This window comes from Amia ocellicauda, chromosome 9 (genome assembly GCF_036373705.1).
Source record: "Amia ocellicauda isolate fAmiCal2 chromosome 9, fAmiCal2.hap1, whole genome shotgun sequence".
NCBI lineage: Eukaryota > Metazoa > Chordata > Actinopteri > Amiiformes > Amiidae > Amia > Amia ocellicauda.
The window spans coordinates 41,320,762-41,344,136 of NC_089858.1; the positions used below are offsets into that span (position 1 = coordinate 41,320,762).

The following is a 23,375-nucleotide window of genomic DNA, read 5'->3' on the forward strand; positions in this document are numbered from 1 at the left end:
GTGTCAGGTAACCAGCTGAAGAAGACACATCAGTGTGCCATGGCACACTGCTTTGGGAAACAGTAGTGTATTAACTTCAGTGTGCTAAGGAACTTTGTGCAAACTCCCTTAACCACAAAGGAACACTTAAATGAAAGACTAAATGCAAGTCAGGTTTTTGATGCAACTAACCACAGAAGCACAGGTCTGGTAAAATAAATGCAATATAGTCTACAGCCCAAATCAGTGGGGAGGTCTCGATTTTGGACTTCATAGTAGATTTCAGAAAGTTGGCCAGTGTGGAAGCATCCTTATTTGAAATCAAGGCCACAGTCCTAACCTTATCAGAGCTGGGCTAAGATAGTAAAATGCTGTTATGTGAACATATGTGTAGAAGTTAAGATGGCAATGGATCGGATACCTTTCAAGCAGAGTAGATCAGAGATGGACTACAGAAGCTATGGAATAGAACACAAGAGATGAGGACCAGGGGGCTACCCAGGAACAGGGTTGAGATCCACTGGTATAGATGCTAATGCAGAATCTTCCTTGCAAAGTGAGATCAGGACCTTCTTGAGGACACGGTGTTAACTACGTGACTGCAGCTGAACTCACACGCACACAAGGGGCTGGCATCTATTTAAATCACATCGGGAGCCAAGGGCAGGAGCTAGATTTACGGGTGCCCCTCAGCAGTAATGAAGGCCATACTTCTGTTCAGATGGCCTGCTACATGTTCCTGTGTGTAATTAAGCCCTGGATTACGTTGCCATGGTCTGCTTCCAGGGCGAACTCCTTCTGTGGGTCATGAATATAAATGAACACGTGTTACAAGATAGAGAAAACCATTTTACATTAATATGACCAAATTCAAAAATCCTAATCAAGTACCTTATTACTAAATACACTTAATATATTGCCAAGACATTATTTTTTCCAAGTTAATTAAAATGTTTAATTGGTAATTGTCCTTTATTGGAAACTGCTTACACAAATACTTTTATTTGTGTGATTGTTTGTAATTATAACTGTCTTATTGACTCTTCTTCTTTGTAAGCACTGCGTTATTCATACATGAGTTTGTGTAGATGATTCCTGTTGTAGGAGGAAGGCCTTTAAATCCCTGTAGTGCACGCCCATGTCTGTCTATGTAAGTCTGGGACTGTGTGTGTGTGTGTGTGTGTGTGTGTGTGTGTGTGTGTGTGCATGTGTGCATGTGCATTTCCATGTGTCTCGTATGTGTGATGTGAAGCTATGGATAGGATTTTCTTTGCGCCTCTTTGACCCCGGCCTGTATGTCTCTGCAGCAGCAGTCTCGTACCTCCCCCGGGAGCGTGTGTTCCTCTCGAGGTCCCAGCATGCCTGGCTCCCCAGCTGCCACCATCGTGGTAAGAACAGCCTCTCCCGTTTTGCACTGCCAACCTCCTGCAGTCCTTCTGAGTTATTTACTTCTTTACTCAGTATACAGATTGCAGGCATGCCTTACCCATGCTTAAGCAACACAGCAGAGATTGCTTCCAAACCTGATAGAGGCAAGAATAGTTAATTCCCTTTTACTGATTGAACTGTTATTGATCACAAATTGTTTTTTTGTTTTGTTTTTCTCTTTCCAGGCCAAAATGGATAATCAGGTGATAGGCTACAAGGATCTGGCTGCAATCCCCAAAGACAAGGCCATACTTGACATCGAGCGGCCAGATTTAATGATCTATGAACCCCATTTCAACTACTCTGCTATGGACAGGACTGAATTGCCTAGGAGTAGAGAGGTTGGCCTCACTGTGTTCTTCATGACCAGGGGTGTCAAACTCCAGTCCTGTGGAGCTGTTGTGTCTTCTGGTTTTCATTCTGGGGCTCTTGGCTCCTTAGTTGGGCTAATTATAGATTAACTGGATTAATTTAACACTTCCCTCCACATTACTTGTCATTTAGCTGACGCTCTTATCCAGGGCGACTAACATTTGTACCCATTTATACAGCTGGGCATTTTACTGGAGCAATCTGAGTGAAGTACCTTGCTCAAGGGTACAACAGCACTGCCCACCTGGGATTTGAACCCACAACCTTCCAGTTCACACCCTGAATTTGCCCTGTTGGTACAATATTTTGAGTAATCCACATTTAATAAGTTATCAGTTGTAAAACTAAAATGTGAAAGTCTTAGATAAGCCTACCTGAGAAAATAATAACATTAATTGAGAGCTCCTGTTGGAACAGAAACCAGCAGACACTGCTCCTCCTCCAGGACTGAAGTCTGACCCCCTGTTCAAGATCATTCTGAAACTGGAAATGCATCCTCACAAGTTGCTACAAACATTTAAGTACCACAGTTGTCATTCTTTTCTTCCTGTCTTTGTGATGGTGAGGTAAAAGGAGGAAAAATTAACTATTTTTTTGTGAGATCAGCCAGCATTATAACAATGCTCAATTAATTCTCAACACTGAATGCAATCCGACATAACACACGTACACCTCAGACTCTCTCATCTGACTTAATGTCATCTTCAAAATACTTGCACATCAAAGCACTCATATTTTACATCAACACAACATTACACACAGGACAGACTAAATGCATATCTTTACATTGCGCAATAACATCTGAAATGAGAGCATATCTCCAAAACAAACCAACATACTTACTTCAGAAAAGCTTGCCTAATTGAAGACTAAATGATGACAATGCACATCTATGTACTAATACAACATGCAGGGTTGACAATCATGTGGCGCTCCTTCCACTCTGCCCACTGCTGTCGCTCCAGAAGTCAGAAAGTTCTGGTGTCTGTGGGCCCTCGGCCCTGTTACATTAATGTAATCTTTGGTGGACATGCTAGTGATGATAGCTGTATTGGCGATGGAGATTCTAACATTAGTGGTCTCTCATGGCTCTGTTTAGGTTTTTTTGTAAAACCGAACTTTGTGAGGTCTAATGTGACTTGCTTTCATTTTGACATGACAGAAAAAGAAAGACTTCATGTAGCAAATACTTATTTTTTTTCAGCCACATGGGCCTGTCAAGCCTGAGTGAGTGATAATGTTTTTTATGACATGCTTGTCTGGCACTGCACATTTAGACGCTAAATTGGTTTAAACCATTATTATAAGACTGCATTGGGGTGCTTGTATTTGCAATTAACTTTTCTTCTGAAATGTACTGCTAAGATAGATACATCAATGCATTTACATAAGGGGATAATATTGAAGTGGTCAGTATGTGCAGACCCCCCCCTAACTTTGCCTTTTGCTGCTTCTGGGGGGGATGTTGTCTTATCTAGGGGGGCTCAGCCCCCCCTGGCCACCCCATAACTCGAACCCTGTCATGCTCAGTTTATGGCCTAAGAAAAGGGCCAATCGTTGTCTGTGTAAAGCAGATGATGTACATCTCTTGCGAAATCCCGAGCAGGTTTGACCCAACTTGCGATCTGAACCCTCGTTAACGAACTGCTGATTGATATGATGAGAAGGCAGGCCCTCTCATGACTTTAGCAGACCATGTTGGTCATTTTGCAGATTTTATTGTCTGCTTCTCATTATCATTGGAAGGACCCTTGTGATTGATGATGGAAATTGAGAACCTGATCTTTTGCCCATCAGTCAATCTAGACATGACAATGATGTTCAGCTCATTTATTTTCTTCCCTGGGTCTACTGGGTGCATACATAGAAATGACAACAGCATGGTTTCTTGGGGGTCGGCTGTATAATCAGGATCTAGCCAATGTTCTAATTAAAGTAATTGTTATATTGCCTTCCTGATACAAAGCCTTGTATTCTCTGTAGAAAAAGTTAATTATTATGATGTCAGAATGGTGATTGATAACTAATCCACTGTATACGATTTCTTGTCAAATTCAGTTCACAATCCAGGTACCTGTAAAAGCAAATTCAGTCATTCACTTTCTGGAAATTGCTGTAAAGAATTTGAAACCTTAAGCCAGACTGTGTGTTACAAGTTGTGAGAAGCTTTCATCAAAACCTTCAGTTTAGAGCTGTTCTGCACAGTGTGAAGGCCTGAGACCAAATATGACAATTTTGCGTTTCTCCTTGTCTTGCAGAGATCCATGTCACCTCACTCAATATCCCCACCCCCCTCTCCAGAGGTAAGACCTCAAAACTGACCAGAGACTGGCTTTGCTGTGTTGTTCTAACCTGTGTTTCTGACTATGGTCTATGTTTCCATATTTTTTGCTTCCTGTCTTTCAAAATCACATCAGACACACATACATCAACCTTGAAAAGAGTTCAGTAAGGGATCAGAATATTGCTTCTGCACTTGCTTATCTTTTGAGTCGAAATTGCCTTATAAGTTAACCCAAAAGATTGATTGGACAAGTTTAAATCGTTTGTTTTTCAATTGACTCCTGCTTTGTAAGCTACAGTAAGGTGTTAAGATGAAACTGCATTGATTTGGTATAAATCAACCTTCAAAGCCATTTAAAGCTTTTCTAAGCCAGGGCAGCTTTGGTTTCGCAGAGTGTGTCTGTTCTGTCTGTGTCCATTGAAGGTTTGCAAACCTGTTCTGTTGGGACAATTTGATTTCAATTAATTTAATTGCACTTTCATTTTGAATGTACAGGGCAGGTGCAGATGCATTCTGGCTGAAGGGAAGACTTGCTGTGCTGTTGAATATGAATACTGTTGTAGTTGAAAGTATTTATTTGGATCACTGTAGTCATAGTTATCATTACATTTATTGAATTGAAGCAAGCAGAGTGTTGAATGATGATGCACTGTAAAAATCAAGGATGTGGCAAAGAAGAGTCAACACAGTAGGCTAAATCAGTGTTCAACGAATTGTATCATTGATAAAGATGTTTTGTTTAATTAACCATATGCATTAAATCTGGGGTTCCAAAACTTTTCGACCCAAGTACCCCTTTGTCGCCCAGAATTTGTCTGAGTACCCCCACTGGAAAGTAGCTCACGGCAAAATAGCGTGAGAGCGGGAGGGGGGTACGGCAAAATAGCGTGAAAATGGAGGGGGGGTGGTGTTGGCCACGGCAAAATAGTGTGAGAGCAGGGGGGGCAGGGCAAAATAGCATGACAATGTGGGGGGTTTGTGCAGCCAGCACAATTGGTTTGGGCTGGGTGGAAGGCGGCAAAATACCGTGAGAGCGGGGGGGAAGTGCAGACTGGAAAAACTAGAGAGAGCGGGTTGGGCTGTCAGTATAGTCGTCCAAAGGACTGATCGCTTACATATTTTGCGCGCACCACAAGTTGGGAACCTGCATTATATGAAACAAAACATCAAACAGTATTGTTTACAGCTGCGTATGTATATATATTTATGTGTGCGTAGTGTTGTCAGTACACAGATTCCCCAGACAAGTACACCACATTGGATCCCACCCCCCTCCGAAAGATACCCCCACACAGACAAAAACACAATCTAGATACATTTGTGTATATTCATACACTACTGTTGTAAACTAAAGTTTTAGAACAACCCCATTTTTCCAGTTTTTAATTTAAGCAGTTCAAGTCCAGTGAATAACCTGAAATAATACAAAGGTTAAAAATAAAGTTTAGGTTACCAAAAACTGAAACATAATGTACATTTCAGAGTTATATACTGTGTTACTACCAGTGGCGGCTCCAGGATTTGAATATTGACCGGGCAGGACAAAATCACTGATGGGCAACAAAAGACTAAACAAAACCTAAGGTCCCTGGACCACTGACACACAATAACGGAAACCTATATATTTTTTTAAATGCATCTAGGTCTGCAAAATCAATCTAATATTTATCTCTACCAGAATTTACTGATATTTGACCTGCTTTTTTGCTCGCAACAAATTAAGGGCTCAAAATACATAAGTGAAGGCAATAGGCAGCATTGAATACACATGGTTTTAAAACACTATGCCATTGATAAACAATAAAATGAAAACTGAATTACAACACTTTTAATGTTTACTTCAAACCAATTATTTATTATGCCATAGGTTAAACATTTTTTTAATTCACTCAATTATCTTAATGGTTTTCGCAATATGTGGGCATTAGGTAATGGCAGTTACTTATAACATGAATCATAATGCCATGTAGAAAATTAACTTTAAAATTTTGAAAACCTCACTTAAATGGGAAGTGTTGACCATTTTCAACAGATTGTGAATATGTGGATATTTTAGTAGTAGCCTACCAATTAAGAGAACATATCCGTTCCAAACCCAAATGTATTAGTCCTACTAATTGTTACTAAAGTAGGAGGTGGCGAGGTTTTGTTTTAAAAATGTCTATAAACTCATCATAATGAATTTGCGTCTTAGGATGGCTTGAACTTCCCCCTTACGCCCAGACATGACCAATGCCCCGTCAAAGCTGAGACCAACGCATAATTCAGGGTCTAGTTCAAAATGGTTAACAATCTCTATTATTTTTTCTGCAATGCCCTCCGCTGTCATGTCAAAACGATTTGATGATTTATTTTTTGTTTATTTGTTTTATGCTTTAATTTCAGAGTACATAGAGACATTTAATTGTGTATATTTCTATAAAAACAGGAAAAATGTAGGTGTTCTAAAACTTTTGACCGGTAGTGTATATTTAATAACAAAATATAATGGAAATATCTCAGGAAGCCTTTACATTTACATGACATTGACAAAGGCTGAAGAAGATATAAATGCAAAAATATGTGTATAATAATAAGGTATTTGTGTAAGTTTTGTTGCGAAAGTGTGTGACTGATTGCAAAATGGTTTACAGTTTTGATGTAATGGAAACTGAGCTACAACTGCTACTCTATGAAGTCAGCATCATCCGCAATAAGTCAACTGCAATAAGGGGGTTCCTTGTGTGTTTCTTGCTCAGAACTTCATGTGTAAGGACCCTCGGGAGTGGCTGGATCAGAAGTCCCCAGGGAACAGTTCTGTGAGCTCCACCGTGCACTCTCGCCGGGTCAGCACCTCGGGGAAAGGTCCCATGCAGCACTTCCACAGGCCAGGTATACAGCAGCTCTTGCACCACGGACGCCACCTAGGGACCGGGCACAGGTTACACCCCACTCCTGAGTAAAATAAATAAATAATTCGAACACTGCAAATTCCCTATGGCAGTGTTTCTCCCAATTCAGGCTTTCCAAGTCCCAGAGTGTCTTCTGGCTTTCGTTTCTGCCTGAACTTTTGATCACTTAAGCTAATCAACCTCCCCCCAGTATTGTTAAATCTTAGTGAATTTGCCACCCACTGTTATTTCTTTGTTTTTGTGATTATGCACTTCAATATATCATTTGAAATACTTTTTAGTCAGTCATATGTCTGTTTAAAGAATTGGCCATATTCCTAGAAGGTTTAGTATTTCCTATGTCATTAATGGACTGGTTGGCAAACATTTTAGAGTGTGGTCAGTTTGGCTGAGAGTGTGGTCACTTGAATTTTGCAGATTTGTTTTATTGGTGAACACGAGAGTATCCCCGGGTCATGGCATTTTAACTAGCCTTCAACTTCAGTACAAGCAGCCCCTGTAGTTCAATCATTCATTGACATTTACCACAAAAAAAGTCTTGCTGTACAGTGGAATTTGTACAAGACTTGTACAAGATTTTAAATGTTAAAGATGGGGAAAAGTATTAATCATTAAATTACAGGGCATGTGCAGAATTTGAAGCTTAGGAGCTATATAAGCAGTTTTTTTAATTAGAAGTAATACGATTGCCTGATTATTATCATCATTCGTCATATAGTAACATTCTTAGCATAATCATTTTCAAACAAATCATTAAACCATTCTTAGCCTTTTAAATAGATTTCTTTAAATACTTTGGTTTTGAGATTTGGGTTACATTCAATACTTAAGGGATATATAATTTTGTCTCGCTGATGTCCATTCTAATAAGATTGCATGTTATTTTTTAAAACAATGATTTAAAATGAGATGTTTTCATTTTATTGTGATTGTTTTTTGTTTTCTTGGCCCAGACAACGGTACCAATATATACAAGAAACCTCCAATCTACAAACAAGGAGGTATGTTATATTTTCATTCACAATTGTAACCACTAATAAATAGGATAATCAGTGAATATTTTCAATCTGACTGTTTCCAGAAAACCTAATCCCTATACTTTTTCCTCAAAGATGGGAATATGTACATGAAAGTTTTAGAAAACAGGGAAATCAAAACTATTTTACTTCCATGTAGTTTCATTTACCTTCCTCTTGGGTCAGTGTCACTGGAACACCTCAAAATTTCAATCAATCAATCAATCAAATGTTATTTGATATAGCTCCCTTCATGATAAAATCTCACAGGGCTCTTTATCAGATTTAAAACAAATTATACCAATTTTAATGCAGTCACTTTGCACATAGGAGTTGATATATAACCATGGGGCATGGAGGAGAGAAGTAAATAACAGGGCCTCAATGGACTAAAAAACTGAACTTGTTTCTTTTCTTCCTTTTGCCTCTGTTTTCAGACCCATCGGTGTATGTCCCTCACAGTAAACACAAAGAAGATCTCATAATTGAATCCTCCAAGTTTCCTGCCGCCCAGCCCCCCGATCCCAACCAGCCTTCCAAGATTGAGACAGACTATTGGCCTTGCCCCCCATCTTTGGCTGTTGTCGGTAGGTGGCGTGCTCCCCACTGCCCATCTTATATCAGGGACACAGCCATACCATAAAACATATCAGACCTGCATGAAACTATAGTCACATTCCATTCAAAAAAATATAATATTAACTTCTTCCCTTTAGCTCAGGGGTCTCAAACTCAGTTCCTACAGGTGTTCACTGTTTTTTTATTTTATCCCTTTAATACATATAACATTGTTTTAAAGTATTTTACATGTATATATGTAGTAAATGCCTTAACATATTCATTGATTCAAGATACAATTTGCATTCTGCAGAGAAGTGTTAAATGTACATATGTACCAAAATTGTGTCGGGGGCCCTTTCAATTATGTTTAGAGAATTCAGAAAACTTAAGTGAAGTCTGTGTCTCAGTTTCAAGTTACAAGTGACTGCTGTTGGACTGGCCGCTTTTTGAAGGTCACTATTTTCCCCCCTGTCTCAGAGACTGAGTGGAGGAAACGTGCGGCATCTCAGAAGAAGGGTGAGGAGGGGGAGGAGGAGGAAGAGGAGGAGGAAGAGTATGATGATGGAGAGCTGTCAGAGGACATGAAGAGGCTGCGCCAGATGCAAAGACAGGAGCTCAACAAGGTACCGAGCACCCATGTTGGGGGAGGGGTAGGGGCAGGGCACTACAAGTCTGTTCTTGACACTGACATATACCCCGTTTCCACTGGCCACTTTTAGGTGCACGTCTGTGTGGCCGGGCTGTAACCGTACAACTAAACTTTGCTGCCAGCGTTTCCATAAATTTTCGTTAGGTACAGCTGCCCTAGGAATTGAATGTGAGACACGAAAGGTCAAAATGCATTCTGGGACACTCAGCATTCTGGGGTTTATCTGGAGGCTGAAATACCTTAAACATTAAAGTGCAATAAACTTTGAAAATAAATGTTTTGACGATATCTAACAGATAGTCTTATAGGGTTACCAGATATTCAAAAGTAGAAACCAGTCCAGGGTTGCCTTAAGATACTTGTGTGATGGGGCTACAATTAGTTAGTTCCAATTATGTCATCCTTGTCTGAGCATCCAAACCCCCCACATGAAGGGATCAGTCTTCAGGTGCTTAGGGGTGTGCCAAGGGGGGCGGTTTGAATCTGAGCTGTGGGGGGGGGCTCTGACCACACATGCCACACTTGTTTAATTCGTCTTAAAAAAAAACTCTTTTCAGATCCAGTCAAACCTGGGCAAACTGATCCTGAAGGAAGAAATTGAGAAGTCGATACCAATCCGCAGAAAAACTCGCTCCCTGCCTGACAGAACACCTTTACATTTGGGTGAGTGGGAGCCCTGAGTCATAGTGTGCGGGAGAGCAGTGGGAGGAAGAGGCAACAGTGAGAGGTGTCTGTGAACAATGGTGCAGAAGACTGTAGTGACATTCTGAATGTGAGAATGCAGTTTCAAAGACAGAGATTTTACTAGATGAGGCAACAGAGAGAGAACAAAATGAGATTGTTGGTTCATTATTTATTTCACTGATGCCTTTGTCCAGGGTAATTATACAATTATAATATTACATATGTACAACATTCTTCAAGAACTGTTGGAGTCTAGTAATGAAGTCCCACCAGCAAAACAATACTGCCCTTAAACAAAAGGTGAGACAGCATTTATGTGTGGCAGAAGTTTTTTTTCTTTAATTTTTAAAATTTTTGTTGCATAAAATGAAACATTTACCACGTTGTACGACCAACATATAAAACAGTCTTTAAAAACAATACTTTCCTCCTTTATTGATTACTGCCCAATTATGGGGAGTCTTACAGTATTTAGCATACCAAACGCAGAACTACAAACATGTTTTCAATCTGGATATAATTCAAAACTAAAATGATTCATATTTCTTGGATGTTAGTAAGAGTACCATTAGCTTTTCACAAGTCCCTTTTTTCTATATGGAATTATGTATAATGTATAATTATATGGGTAGATGTTCTATTTCCCTAATTATTTAAGATCTACATTGTGTTATAAATGAGACAATATAGAATTTTCTTCAGAGCTGCCACAGTAGAGTGCATAGACAATTAAATAAACATAAAACACTAGAGGACAGTCAGTTAATAATAAAATGCACTCCAGCTTAGTCTTGATGTTAACCAGTTGGTCAACAGCTGTTATTTGCTGAATTTGAATACATTTGCAATATTATGGAGACTGTTTAAAAAAACAAGAAAAGAAAAAAAAACTCTGATTAGGCAAACTGAGCAAACATCAGGAAGGAAAGTGTGTCCCCAGGGATGAGAAATACTGTGGCAAGGTATTACTGGACCAAACTGCTGAGGCCCCCTAGTGTTTAGTCAGTGTCACTTGCTTAGTTCTCTGTATAGCCATTGGTGATAACAGGGGAGGTTATGTTTTGCTTTTGATAGTGTAGCCAGGTGGTTTGAAGAGACAGAAGGCAAGTGAATCTGTCCTTGGAAATCGAAACGCCTTAGATAAGATTACAGTTGTCCAAGCTGCAGGTAGTGCAGTGTGATATTTGGGGGGAAAAAAGAGACAAGACACAAAGAAAAGCTGGATCTGTATTTTGAACTGACGCACATTACTATACTAACAGGTTACAAGTGCAAGTGCAAGCAGGCAGTCTATTAATAAGTTTCTTGAGGTTGTAGAACTGCTTAAAAAATGTAATATTGTTTTGATCCTGCAGAGTCATACACCTGTTATCCTGTCTAATATTGACTATCCCCTGTCTTTAATCAAGCCTTTAGTGCACTATAGCAACAGTCTCAGTAGGAATACTGCTTGGTCTCTGATGTAAACCTCAGGCTAAAAGCACTTGACAACAGTTCTAATTACTGTCAGAATGTTAGAAACACACAAGAGACAAATAATTGAACTTTTAGATGTACATGTTATGGTTTGAAATAATAAGAGTGCATTTGTTTAAATAGAGTAGTGAAGTGCAATCAATGATGCACAAAAAATGATAATAGAATGCAGAATACATTGACAGTGAAGTGGAATAGCAGCTGTACATGAGGCGATGCAGAGGAGTAGATAGTATCTTGGAATGTGGTCTAATGAGATGAGATGTGAGGAGATACTTGAGAGGATAAGAGGTAGCTGGATCCAGTGAAGCATGACCAGAAAGGAGAAGGAGAGAGCACAAAAGGTATGAGAAGCATGAACAGTGGAGGTGGAGTGAGGAGGAGGAACAGAGAGAGAGAGACCGCCGATAGGAGGAGGCAAAATGCAGAAGGAATGGTAAACGCACGAGAAGGATCTGGAACTAAATAGGAACTACACAGGAGTTGCACAGGAGAAACATTATATAACAAGAGGAGATGTTGCTTTCTATAAATGTGTCCTGCCTTAATGCAGCATCGCCAACTGCATTTTTCATGCAGATGTCAGTTTGTGTAATATTAAAGTTGCAGGTATACTTGTACAAACGCCACTTCATTTAGGTCAATGGAAGATAAGTCCTTTTCAGATTTGAACATCTTTAGTATTGCTACTTGTATTCTATGTTTATTTTTTCATTTTATTTGGAAATTGTTGAAAGATTTAGTTGTTTTTTTTACTTCAGAAATGTCATCCTTGCCCTTTCTCTGACATAGCCATGTGACATAGTTACAGTTGGTCATGATTGCTAAGCAACTGGGCAGTGCTTAGCTCCCTGCTATTCAGAAGAGGATAGCTTTCCTTGCACTTCAGATTTGGTAGTAGCAGCCTGACCAAAGCAGGCCCTCCTACTGACAGTAAATAACCGCTGTAAACAGGGGTCCCTATTAACAGAGCTTAAGGGATTATTGAAGAATGTGTGATGCATTGAAATGGAATAAATCTGTGTATGGTTTGTTTTTCTCCCCAATTACATAGGTGGTTTCATACATTAAGTTCATGTTTCAGGTGATGAAGACAGAGCCTCAAATTATTAGCATTTTGCCAAACATAAAGCTGCATTATTTGAATCTGGTGCCAGCCATAATCAGCTTAAGTACCTCTATCATTACGTATTGACCAGAATGTAAACACTGCCAATGATTCATAATTACCACATTCACAATGCTGCTGAAACACATTTTCAGTATTAACTGGGGAAAAGATGAACAGGGAATGGCCTTGGTTGGCTCACCCTATTGGAGTCCCTCTGAAATGGGTTGCTGTTACAGTTCTTACTGATTCCCAGTTATTATTATTATTATTATTATTATTATTATTATTATTATTATTATTATTATTATTATAATGTTTTTCTCCTCCTAGGGCCTTCATCCAGTGCCTCCAAATCCACCTCTCTCCCAGTATGCAGCAGAACCAGCCTCACTAGGGTATGTTGAGACTGGAGTGAAACAGTTTGATGTTTGAATAGTTGGCTGCTGGGGTCAATTTCTTAAAATGATATCATAATTTTAAGATGCCCTTTTAGTCGTAACCTTTTTTTCTCTTTTTTTAAATTCATTTTGTGTTTTCAGCTGCAGTCTGCCGAATTCTCATCGCCTGATAGTGACAAGGGCAGCCAAGGTATGGGCATTTCCGCTGGCAATGCTTTGTGTCAGGCAAATTTCTGATATCCTTCACTTTTGTCTTCTGTAGCGGATAGGAGAAATAAGTCCTTGCAATAAAACTTTTTTACTAAAATAATATTTTCTAATCACCAGAATATTAATGTTCTGTTTGAGGTCATGTAAAATGTCTTGTAAAAATGTCACATGAAAATGTTTATGTTTCCAAACCTGACAAACTTTTCCCACCATTATTTGCATGGAAATCTAGCATTTTCCCCTTGGTTTTGCTCCGATTTATACCACACGTGAACTTTGCTTTGACCATGATTTTTACTCATCATATTGTATTGTTTCAGTACTGCATTAAAATGTATTAGATTAGATTCCTAAATACATTATTTTGACTCACTACGGTTAACTACAGAAAAACACAATAACACTGATATGGAAAACAGTATGCATCATGTAGCTTTTCTTACTAATTGAAAATAATAAATCTGTAATTATGTTTTGTTTTTGCTTTTTCCTGTTTTATAGGACTAGAGGTAAGAATGTTATATATATTTTTGTTGAGGATAATTATTGCAAATAACAACCTGGACATTTCTCACAGTAAGCATGTTCAGTTATATATTTCTGCTACAGATATTTGAATATACTCATACTTTTACTACTCATATTGGAGTTGTAGAAAATGTATTTTTCATATTCATGCACTACAGTTTATTTTAGGTTTTAAAACATTTTTGTTTTTCTAGCTTAAAGTCACTGATAAACATAAATAGGTTTTGTATCGATGTGGATGCTGTGAAATGTAATATTATTTCCAGAATGGAGATTCACCGAGAGGGAGGATGGACAGAGGAAACTCTCTGCCAAGTATGCTGGAACAAAAGGTGGGAGAGTAATACATTAAAGCTACACTCAATGAAAATCTGGAGCTTTTGCATTTTGCTTAGTGTCCACTCACTGACAGTGGAATTTCCAGTGCTGTTATTTCTCCACAGCAAAAACATACTCCCATTTCTTTTTAAGCAGTTGTAAGAGTTTAATATGGCAAGGTGTGAAAAAACAGCTAATGGTATTTGTATTTTACTATAGCTTTTAAAACAATATTTTGGTTTAGTAGGAGTTGAGCACATTTTACACTGGAACCAAAAGTGTGAGTCTTCCAGAAGAGCTAACACAGAAACAAATCAATATATTATAATATTTATTGAATATACTATAATAGGAATTTGAGAGCATTCGCTAAATCTTGTGTGTGTCTATTTCTGTCCGTTTCTTTGTATGTACCTTTTCAGATTTATCCATATGAAATGCTGATTGTAACCCATAGAGGGCGCAATAAGCTTCCACCAGGAGTGGACAGAACAAGACTGGAGGTATGAGGAGAGATAATGAACTAAGTCTTTTTAACCTGAGAGCTTATCAGTAATCATATACAGGGGCGAAGGTTTCATTTCAATATTGGGGGGATGCTGTCAATATTGGGGAGATGCATCCCTACGCCAATGGAGCCGGGTATACAATATTGAGGGGGACAATTTTACGATCTCTCAACATTGGGGACCTTCGCCTACACTTATGAACATATATATATATATATATATATATATATATATATATAAATATGTAAAAGTAACCTATTTTATCTTTGACAAATATTAAACCAATGTGGAAAACTTACATATTTCTATATATTTATATTTTATTGTAAATACATTACAAATATATCGAAACATTATATGTATACATGTGACCCAAAGTCTGCAAAGTAGGCTGATGGGAATGCCAATACACTAATATGGCTTGAAGAACCAATTATTACTACATAAGTTAGGCTTTACCATAGTCTGATTGCCAAGACGTGAAATAAAAGCTCAAGCCCCCATTGAAAATTGACAGGCTTTCCGCAAGACATTATTCCCTTCAACACACACCTTTCATTAACCTGAGGGGTCCTGATTTTGATATTTGTTCCTTCTTCCAGAGACACCTTTCTCCTGAAGATTTCCAGCATTTGTTCGGAATGCAAATTGAAGATTTCGACAGGCTTTCTCTGTGGAAAAGGAATGACTTAAAGAAGAAAGTGTCACTATTTTAAGCTGCACACACAAGCTCCAGCAACTCAGAGAAGCAACAGGAATACGATTTGAAAATGCAAAACGAATCTTTGGTTGGCATACATACACCAAATCATATCTAAAAATAACCTAACATTAACAAAAAGTCCTGACAATTAATATTATATATATACAAAAAATAGAAAACAACTATAGACAGTGTCTATCAAGAGTCAAAGCCACTGCATATTGTTTTTTTTCTCCTATAAATGCAGCTGCATATTATGAGTGTAAGAATAAAGGTCTGTGTTTAACACAGTGTACTTTATTTCAGTGCAAAAGGCTATAAGGCTATATAAGGCTAGTCAAAGGGGCATCACAATGCATTGGCTCCAATTACTCTCTCTTTCAGGAAACTGTCTTGGTAAACAAACACTCGGTGAATCAGGCATTGGGTTAAAATTAAGAAATCAAGAATTAGAAATATATGTCAGGATTACCTACACACAAGATAGAATAAACTTTACTTCCTCAAACATCTGAGGACTGGTAATGTATACAATATGTTTTCTCTCTGGCATAAACCAGTATAAGAAAATATGATTTACACAGAGCATTTATTTATCATTTTTGTAATATATTTATTACAGACAAAATAATTGTTTAAAACAAATTTAAAGATCTTGGGATTAGAAGAATAAGTCATATCCAAGAACAGTTTCCTTTAACGGTATATATTTATTTTTAAGTGGCTTTATAAAACGAGGTTTTGATACCATCCCAATAAATATTGGACTGACTGAATAATTATTGAGGCAAACACACTGTCAGATCTCAAGCTTGTAATCTGAACCTCTTGTCTGGATCTTTATCTGCATTTGAAACATTCCACTTTCCCTGCTCTTTTCTTCCAGCAGTGATGGGCAGTAACTTTTTTGCAGTGTAGTCTTTCGATAATGGATTTGCTCCGTGTGTAGTCAAGTAAAACAGCTTTATTCTCATCCATCCTCTCCCTCTATTCTTGCTACTAATTGGTTTAGAAACATCTTTCTGGGAGTTTCTGGGAGTAAACCACGTCTTTACAAGATCAAACACAAACAAAACCTTTATTCATATCTTCATATTACATACAAAATCACCCAATGACTGCCTGTCTTGCTTTTTTTTTCTTTTTCTTCTCTCTCCTTACTAGTCACTGAGAACTAGATGTGAAATCTCATTATGTTCTGTGAACTCTAGAATTATATTGAAACCATTCATTCTCCTTACACACCTTTACAAGCTTTTAATTTAGGGCCTTACAGAAATCAGCACTATGCTCAAATACATGCTGCAATTCAGTGTTGATTTGACATTTGTTTGCAATCTGTTTTGGATTTACTTTTACATTTCCCCTCTTTCTTTCTCTCACTATCTCTCTCTCTTGCTCCTTTTGCCTCTGCTGAAGGTTGTATAGTTATTTTTTCCAGCAGGCTTTGCAGAGTGAACAACAATAAGAATGAACTTGACAGGCAAACAGATGAGTAAATGAGTAAATAAACAAATAAATGGTGGCTCCCTACATTTTTACTTTTTGTGGGGGGCGTGGGCAGGGGAGTTGAGAGAAAAGGGCTTTCCTTTCTCTGATGAAAGAGAATATCACCAAGGAGAGAACTGGAGAGGAGAGCTTGAATGGATTTGGCAATACAGGGGAATGTGGTGTGATCTCTTATTGATACACTCAGTAGACAGTTAAAGTGATGAATGCCTGTGTTTCTGACATCCTCTTTGGCTATGTTAACCGATGTACAGTGCTGAGCTTTGATGCAGATGGGGAACAAACCAGGCAGAAACATGATCATGTGAAGAAAAACTGTCTGGGTCTAGTCTTGTTAATACATCGCCTCTGTCTGCCCCTGCCACCCCTTCCAGCCTTTTCCATGCAGTCAAGCTCTTGAGAGGTATCTGCTGCCCTAGTGATAACTGCCATAATTCATTTACCTTGCGCTGCAGGCTGCATGGTTGGGGTGAGCATTGTTGTACAGAACTTTAAGATCTGTAGCTGATGAAAGACACTATATAAACATGAACTGCCTTCATAATCCCCACTGCCTCCTTTGCAGTCCTCCAGGAGTTGTCTGTATATATGCAGTACATTGTAATGAATTTAATGGTGATAAACACACATATCTGCTTCTCTTTTGAAATCTTGTTTTTGATTTTCTCTGTGCCAGTTGTAAATTTCAGCACTTGTTTCACTTAGCCAAAGTCCGATTTGTTTTTCTTGATTTTTTTCCAGCCCTTACCTAGAGCTAATTTCACATTAAAGTAAAATAATCACATACAGAAAAACATAATTGCATTATTTCCCCCCTACTAAAACATGATGCCTGTAACATCATTTTGATGGTGACTTTTAATGGATTTCTATGTCTTCTTTCTAGCTTTCTTTCGCACAAAAAACAAACATGTTATTACAGTTTTTTGTTTTAATCAGCCAATTAAAACACTTCGTACATTATGCACTCACTCATTGGGTGACTAGATTGCCATGTCTAACGCTAACCCACTCGCATCAGTCACAGCTCTTGCTGCAGCTTTTTTTTTTTTAATATGATGATTATTCTTATGATGATATTATTATTTGAATGTCAAAGTGTGTTGAAAGAAAAAAATGAAATAAAATCATAAACCAAATTACAGTGGGTGGTGTCTGTAAAAATGTAGCTAAAAGTGAAGGGTTCCTCATTTTACATGGTTAAGATAAACAGATATGCATTTTGTTTGTGCATGTGTGTGTATTTATCATGGGTCTATGTGTATATAAGTGCAATACATGAATGAGTCAACAAACAAACCACAAGTTGTAATAGTGTGCACTCTACCTGGGCCTAACTGGTACAGGGGTCCTATGCTATGCAAGAGTGCATACGTCCCAGTCTGTCGTTCATCGACTCTGGCATTGCATTAGCATTGACAGATTATAGCGATCAGCAGAGATTTGTTGTGGATATCAGGAAATCAGACTGACACAGGCCACAACTACCTATACAGTAATTTTCAATATAGAAAAAAATGTCAAAGTGTTTTTCAAGACATTTAATAAGACACGTACATTTTAGTTGGGTTATTATTATTATTATTATTATTATTATTATTATTATTATTATTATTATTAAAGTTGGGCAATTGAGGAGGTGAAACCAATACATGAATAAATAGAAGAGAATTAGCGGTGCTATAGTGTTTATCTTCCCTAGATGGCGCTGTGCAGGACCTTTCAGAGGACAGTACAGTACTACTCGACTCACTGTCTTGGTTGCGTTTGTGTCCAGTCCTGATCTTTCAAGGTGGTGGGTGCAATACAAATCACCGTCTGTCTGTCCCAATACACTTCATCCAGCCGCTGAGCCGAAGAGCAGCGCGGAAACACGGCTCCTGTCCAGCGATGTGTGTGACGGTATCTGGAGAAGATACCGACGGCTGCGCTGCAGAGCTTTGAACACAGTCAGCGATGGACAAACAAAAAGGTAAACTTCGCAGACACTGGAGGGGCTTTCTGTGTCGGGTGACAGGATTGAAAAGTTGGTTTCCAAGTCGAAGCGTGCGCTAATTTTTTGTAAGTAAAAGCATGAGACATAAAAAAAAGCCTTTATAGTGTGCTCAAATGTATTTTTAAAATGTTATCTTCGCTGTGGTTTTCGCATTTTAAAACAACACGCGTTAAGCAGCGAGTAGCCTATATATATATATATATATATATATATATATATATATATATATATATAACGGTTTACCACAGAATAAACGGAGCTGTTTTTCACCAAATTGTAATTTGTGCTGTAGTTTTAAACATTGTATCTGGCACAACTGATCCTATATCAGTTACAAAACAAATGTTGGAAAAAGAAACCCCACTTGAGAAATGCTTGAGAAGTTCATTTAAGTTCTGCTAACACTTTACTTAACAATGGATGATAATATAGATAGTGCAAACACATTTCTACCCCAACTATTCCGAATAGTATTCGTTAGATGTGCATGTGTATTTCAGCATGTTTTAAGTTGTCGATCTTAAAATGTAATTTGATTTGTATTATTCTCATCAATCAATAATTTCAGACCGGAGATTTGCTTGTTTTGCATGCATCTGCAAGACAGGGTATTTACTGCCAACACTGTAAATGAAAATTATAATTATAGTGCTTTGTCTATTCGTGTATAAGTACATCGGTACGTTTGGTTAAGTAATGACAATAGAGATGGCTTTTCAATTGTGCTATCCAAAGAAAATATCTTCTAGCCCATTCTTGAATTTGTATTTCTTTACGTAATCATGCAGACTTCAAAGGTGTTTTATAATGTATAGCTTTAGGGTGTGCTTTTGCCAAAATAGCAATGTCCCCATCTTGAAGCAACAACCCATTAAAGAATTACCCTGCATCTGACTTTGAGGCACTTCATTAACTTTCCCAGTAGCAAAATCATTGCTCCCACAATGTAGTTTTATAATGTCAGGGCATCAAATATGGACTTGTTTTGTACATAAGTGTAGTCAGTCCCACGATTGTGCTGACCTTTGGAAGATTTTTGCATTGAGTGAATTGTGAGGAATGAGAACCACTATCTCCTTTGAATGATGGTGGTGATACTTGGTATTTATTTGATTTGATTTATTTGTCACATTTCCAGATACTCTCAGAAAATGTAAATTGTTGTGAGCTCAGGCAACTTCAGATGTATGTATATATGAATGTATACTATATTGTGTGTGTGTGTGGTGGTGGTGGTGGTGGGGTATGCAAATGTATGTTATGGACTGCAGCTTTTATCATTGTAAAGGAATGTTCATAATAGTTCCAGCGAAATCGGAAATACCCTTCTCTCCCCACCCCCACCCCCCATCACCACACCGCCACCAGATCTCTAGAGAAGGAGAGGCAGAGGGTTGTTTATTTAAAGACTAATGAAAGTCTCTCTGGGTTCATATCTTCAGTCTGTTGATCTGCTGCTACATGAGAAAAAGAGATGTGGAGGGAGGCAGTGCCACAGAAGTTTTCCTAAGGCATTATTCATCCTCCTTTCACCCAACCCCCCCCCCCCTTTTTTTCATCTTTTCTCTGAAAGTTAACCCAGTTTGGAAACAAAAATGACATCATTGGTTTCACTTGGATAGTATTACACCCAAGCATTGCCTCTTTTTTTACTTTCTCTGTGCAGCTCAGTCCCTTTTTAACCAAATAGGTTTCTAACACACATTAAGATGTCCCCTACAAAAAACATAACCCTTTTGATCATTAGCACTTAAACAGCTGCAGTGTTTAGATATAATTGTGTACTTCTCATTAATTAATCAGATGCTTCTCAATAGCTGAGGACTCAGTGTTCATTCTAGCAGAGCAAAATATGCATGCTACCTTGAAGACTTTTAATTAAAATCTAAATACTCTTTCTGTGTTCAGTTCAAACTGGTAGTATTGGTTTGCTTCCCTTTTCTGCCTGTTGCTCCTGAGTTAGGATGTGTCCTGAGTTAGGATGAGGAGTCACACAATAGAGAGGGATTAGTCTGGATTCCCGCTCTGTGTAATAAGTTTGTAAAATGTGATCAAATGACACAATACAATTATCCAATGTATCAGTAATAATTATAGTAATAGTCAATATTTCAACTGCAGAATCTCTTTTGAACATTTCTGGTTGGTGATTGTATTTAACTACAACCTCACCTTGAGCAAAACTTCTAATTTTTTGTATTCCTCCTTATCTGAACCTGAGCATCCCCATTGGTAGGCATAGGTGATGTTCACCTGCTTTGCAAGAACCATTTCCAATGGCGCTTTTCTTTAGCTGATAAAGTTAACTATAAAGTATTGGAAAGCAGTCAAGGTTGTGAGGCATCTGAGTGATCCTGCATGAGGGACAAAGTATTCAATTAGGAAAAACAATTTAAAGTCAATATGTATAACTTACTGCGTATGACTGCTGGACCCCTTAAACGCCTCGTCTGTACAACTCCTCAAATGGAGTTTCCTCAGAAAGGCCATAATTCAATGAGGGGACAAGATGCCTGAGGCAGTGGCTGAGAGAAAGGGGAAACTAATCAAATGTATACTACACGTCACCTTGTTTATGATCTCGTTGTTTATGGTCTTGTATTGGACTGCAAAGTTGGAATGTCATGTAATTGGAATGTAAAGTGCAGGTGTGCATAATAAGACTGTACTGTAGAGTTCAGTTGTGTGGCTTTGGAAATACTGAAAGGGTTTCCAGAATAGGGACTCCCAAATGAGTAGTAATACTGCAGTAGAGCTTGATACACTAGGGATGGATGTACTGCACCTGTCAAGCCACTGAGATGCTGGTAACCGACAGAGGTGCCATCTTATCATCTTATCATAGCAGAGAATCATTTCATTCTCTCTCTCTCCCTCAAGAGTGTGTGCCCTGTAAACACAAGAACTTCAAAGCCATCTGCCCCCTCACATGACAAGGACAGGATGTTGTGTTGATCTCACCATAAATCTCTTAAATGGTAAGATCAACATTCCTGACTGGTTAACAGACAACATAGCTCAACAGAGGCTGAAATTTTGTTTTAGGCACTATTGTCCCCTGGAAAAACATGAAGATGTTACCCCTTAGTCTGATGGCCATGCACTTTTCCTGTCATAGGCATTCGGCACAGTTTTGGCTGGATAGCAAAGCGTGAAATCCACTTTGGTTCTGCGTAGTGCCCGAGACTTTGATTTGTGTCTGTATCTGTGGCTGAGTGAGTGCCTCAGCTAATTGTGCCTTCATCCAAGCTATTGCTACTTACTTCTTAATATTTTGCTTGCACTAACAGGGCTGATTGCTTTATTTATTTGTTGGCAGACGCCCTTACCCAGGGTGACTTAAAATATTTCTCAAAAGCAATACACAATACAGTACAACACACAAATTGCCCTAGTAGATGAGAGCTACAGCAACTACAAACGACAGCAAGGAGATTAATCTCTGAGGTGTGTAGAGGGGTAGGGCAGGCATAATTATCTTAATTTTAGAAGTAGTTACATTAAGGTAACAAAAAGTGTGAGAAGTGCATACATCTGGTACAAACGAGAGACTATTAGTCCAATAAGATGCAATAGTGCTGATGGCTGAGGCTTTATTCACTTTATTTATTCATAGCGTTGATTTGGTACACTTCCTGTTCACTGTATTTCTTTCCCCTTGTCTCCAGCTCATGAAGTGCACTTATGAAGGTATGAATACGGCAGGAATAACATATTAAAGTCTCCTAGTTCTTCCTAGTTCTGCTGTTGATCACATGTATGATCCCCCTACTCCCATTCCATGTGGTGTTGTACAGATAAGTATTGGGACCTCCCTGTCTTAACTCCATTTGATCCAATGCAATATTGACTTCTTACCACAGGGATTAATTCAGTACATTTAGAAAAACAATACCTGTAATAATAAATACAACTATAAAACCAATATTCATGAAACCTTAATTAATTACTAAATAACATTTGGTTCAGATACCAATACTTTTGTCTGTGACTGTTCATACTGGGCATTTCTTTTCCAAAATTGGTTTAATTGAGCCTTTTGCTACAGTAATTGTAGGTGCATTTTAAGTGGTTAATTTCAACTACATTGACATCTGTTCACAAAAACAGCTAGGCCCCGATAGAGCAGACACAATATGATTTTAAGACCAGCAACATAAGAGTACATACTTGTGACTGAAGCAATGCATTGGAAGCCTACCAGATGCTTGAGAATACATTATTTACTGGGTCCAGTGCTGTTCAGAGTGTAATATGTGAGTAACAGGAGAAAAAGATGGAAAAGAGAAAAGGGAGATGAGAAGGATTTTTTCTGTTTTGGAGGAGAGAATCTTGTAAAATGTAGTCAGATTTGGTGCTATTGTATTCACATGTCCAATTGCTCTAATATAGATAATATTTTGTGATGATCTTTCTTACTAAAGATTATTCAGAGTGAATGGACTTTTGTTTTATTTTGAGGATCCAATTGATCTGAGTAGAAACTAAAGGGTTTGAGGTGGCACGTGACACAATTCACAACAGCACAGGGAAATACTGTGCTACTGAATCCGGACAACACACGTACACACACAAATGTGCTCGAAACACACTATCTAATGTCAAGTCTTGGTGGATTGTTATAAGATACCAAGCGTGAAGGAAAATGTTTAACCACTTGAAACAAGACTGAAAGATTGGTGGGGTGGCATAGTGGGGGGCTTTCTGCCTTCCACCACACTTAAGAAAACTGAGTGGGCCTCTTAAACATTTC

General features: G+C 38.3%; 2 protein-coding genes across 12 annotated transcripts in view; both read left to right on the forward strand.

Annotated features, from left to right (window-relative positions):
• Positions 1-17,765, forward strand: part of dmtn (dematin actin binding protein) — a 50,602-nt gene extending 32,837 nt beyond the window's left edge. For 8 of the 10 annotated variants that reach the window (XM_066714493.1, XM_066714500.1, XM_066714498.1 and 5 more), the window contains 11 exons: positions 1,287-1,367; positions 1,593-1,748; positions 4,038-4,082; positions 6,802-6,934; positions 7,908-7,955; positions 8,408-8,557; positions 9,009-9,154; positions 9,738-9,843; positions 12,782-12,846; positions 12,991-13,039; positions 13,561-13,880. In XM_066714493.1, coding sequence (XP_066570590.1) covers positions 1,287-1,367; positions 1,593-1,748; positions 4,038-4,082; positions 6,802-6,934; positions 7,908-7,955; positions 8,408-8,557; positions 9,009-9,154; positions 9,738-9,843; positions 12,782-12,846; positions 12,991-13,039; positions 13,561-13,676 — 1,095 coding nt within the window. In that variant the 3' untranslated portion in view covers positions 13,677-13,880. Of the gene's footprint in view, positions 1-1,286; positions 1,368-1,592; positions 1,749-4,037; positions 4,083-6,801; positions 6,935-7,907; positions 7,956-8,407; positions 8,558-9,008; positions 9,155-9,737; positions 9,844-12,781; positions 12,847-12,990; positions 13,040-13,560; positions 13,920-14,327; positions 14,409-15,016 lie in introns of those variants that run through there. The other 2 variants (XM_066714502.1, XM_066714501.1) reach the window with 2 other exon arrangements.
• Positions 17,766-18,375: 610 nt separating this feature from the next.
• Positions 18,376-23,375, forward strand: part of LOC136759471 (actin filament-associated protein 1-like 2) — a 40,669-nt gene continuing 35,669 nt past the window's right edge. For both annotated transcript variants that reach the window (XM_066714504.1, XM_066714505.1), the window contains exon 1: positions 18,376-18,598. In XM_066714504.1, coding sequence (XP_066570601.1) covers positions 18,583-18,598 — 16 coding nt within the window. In that variant the 5' untranslated portion in view covers positions 18,376-18,582. The remainder of the gene's footprint in view (positions 18,599-23,375) is intronic.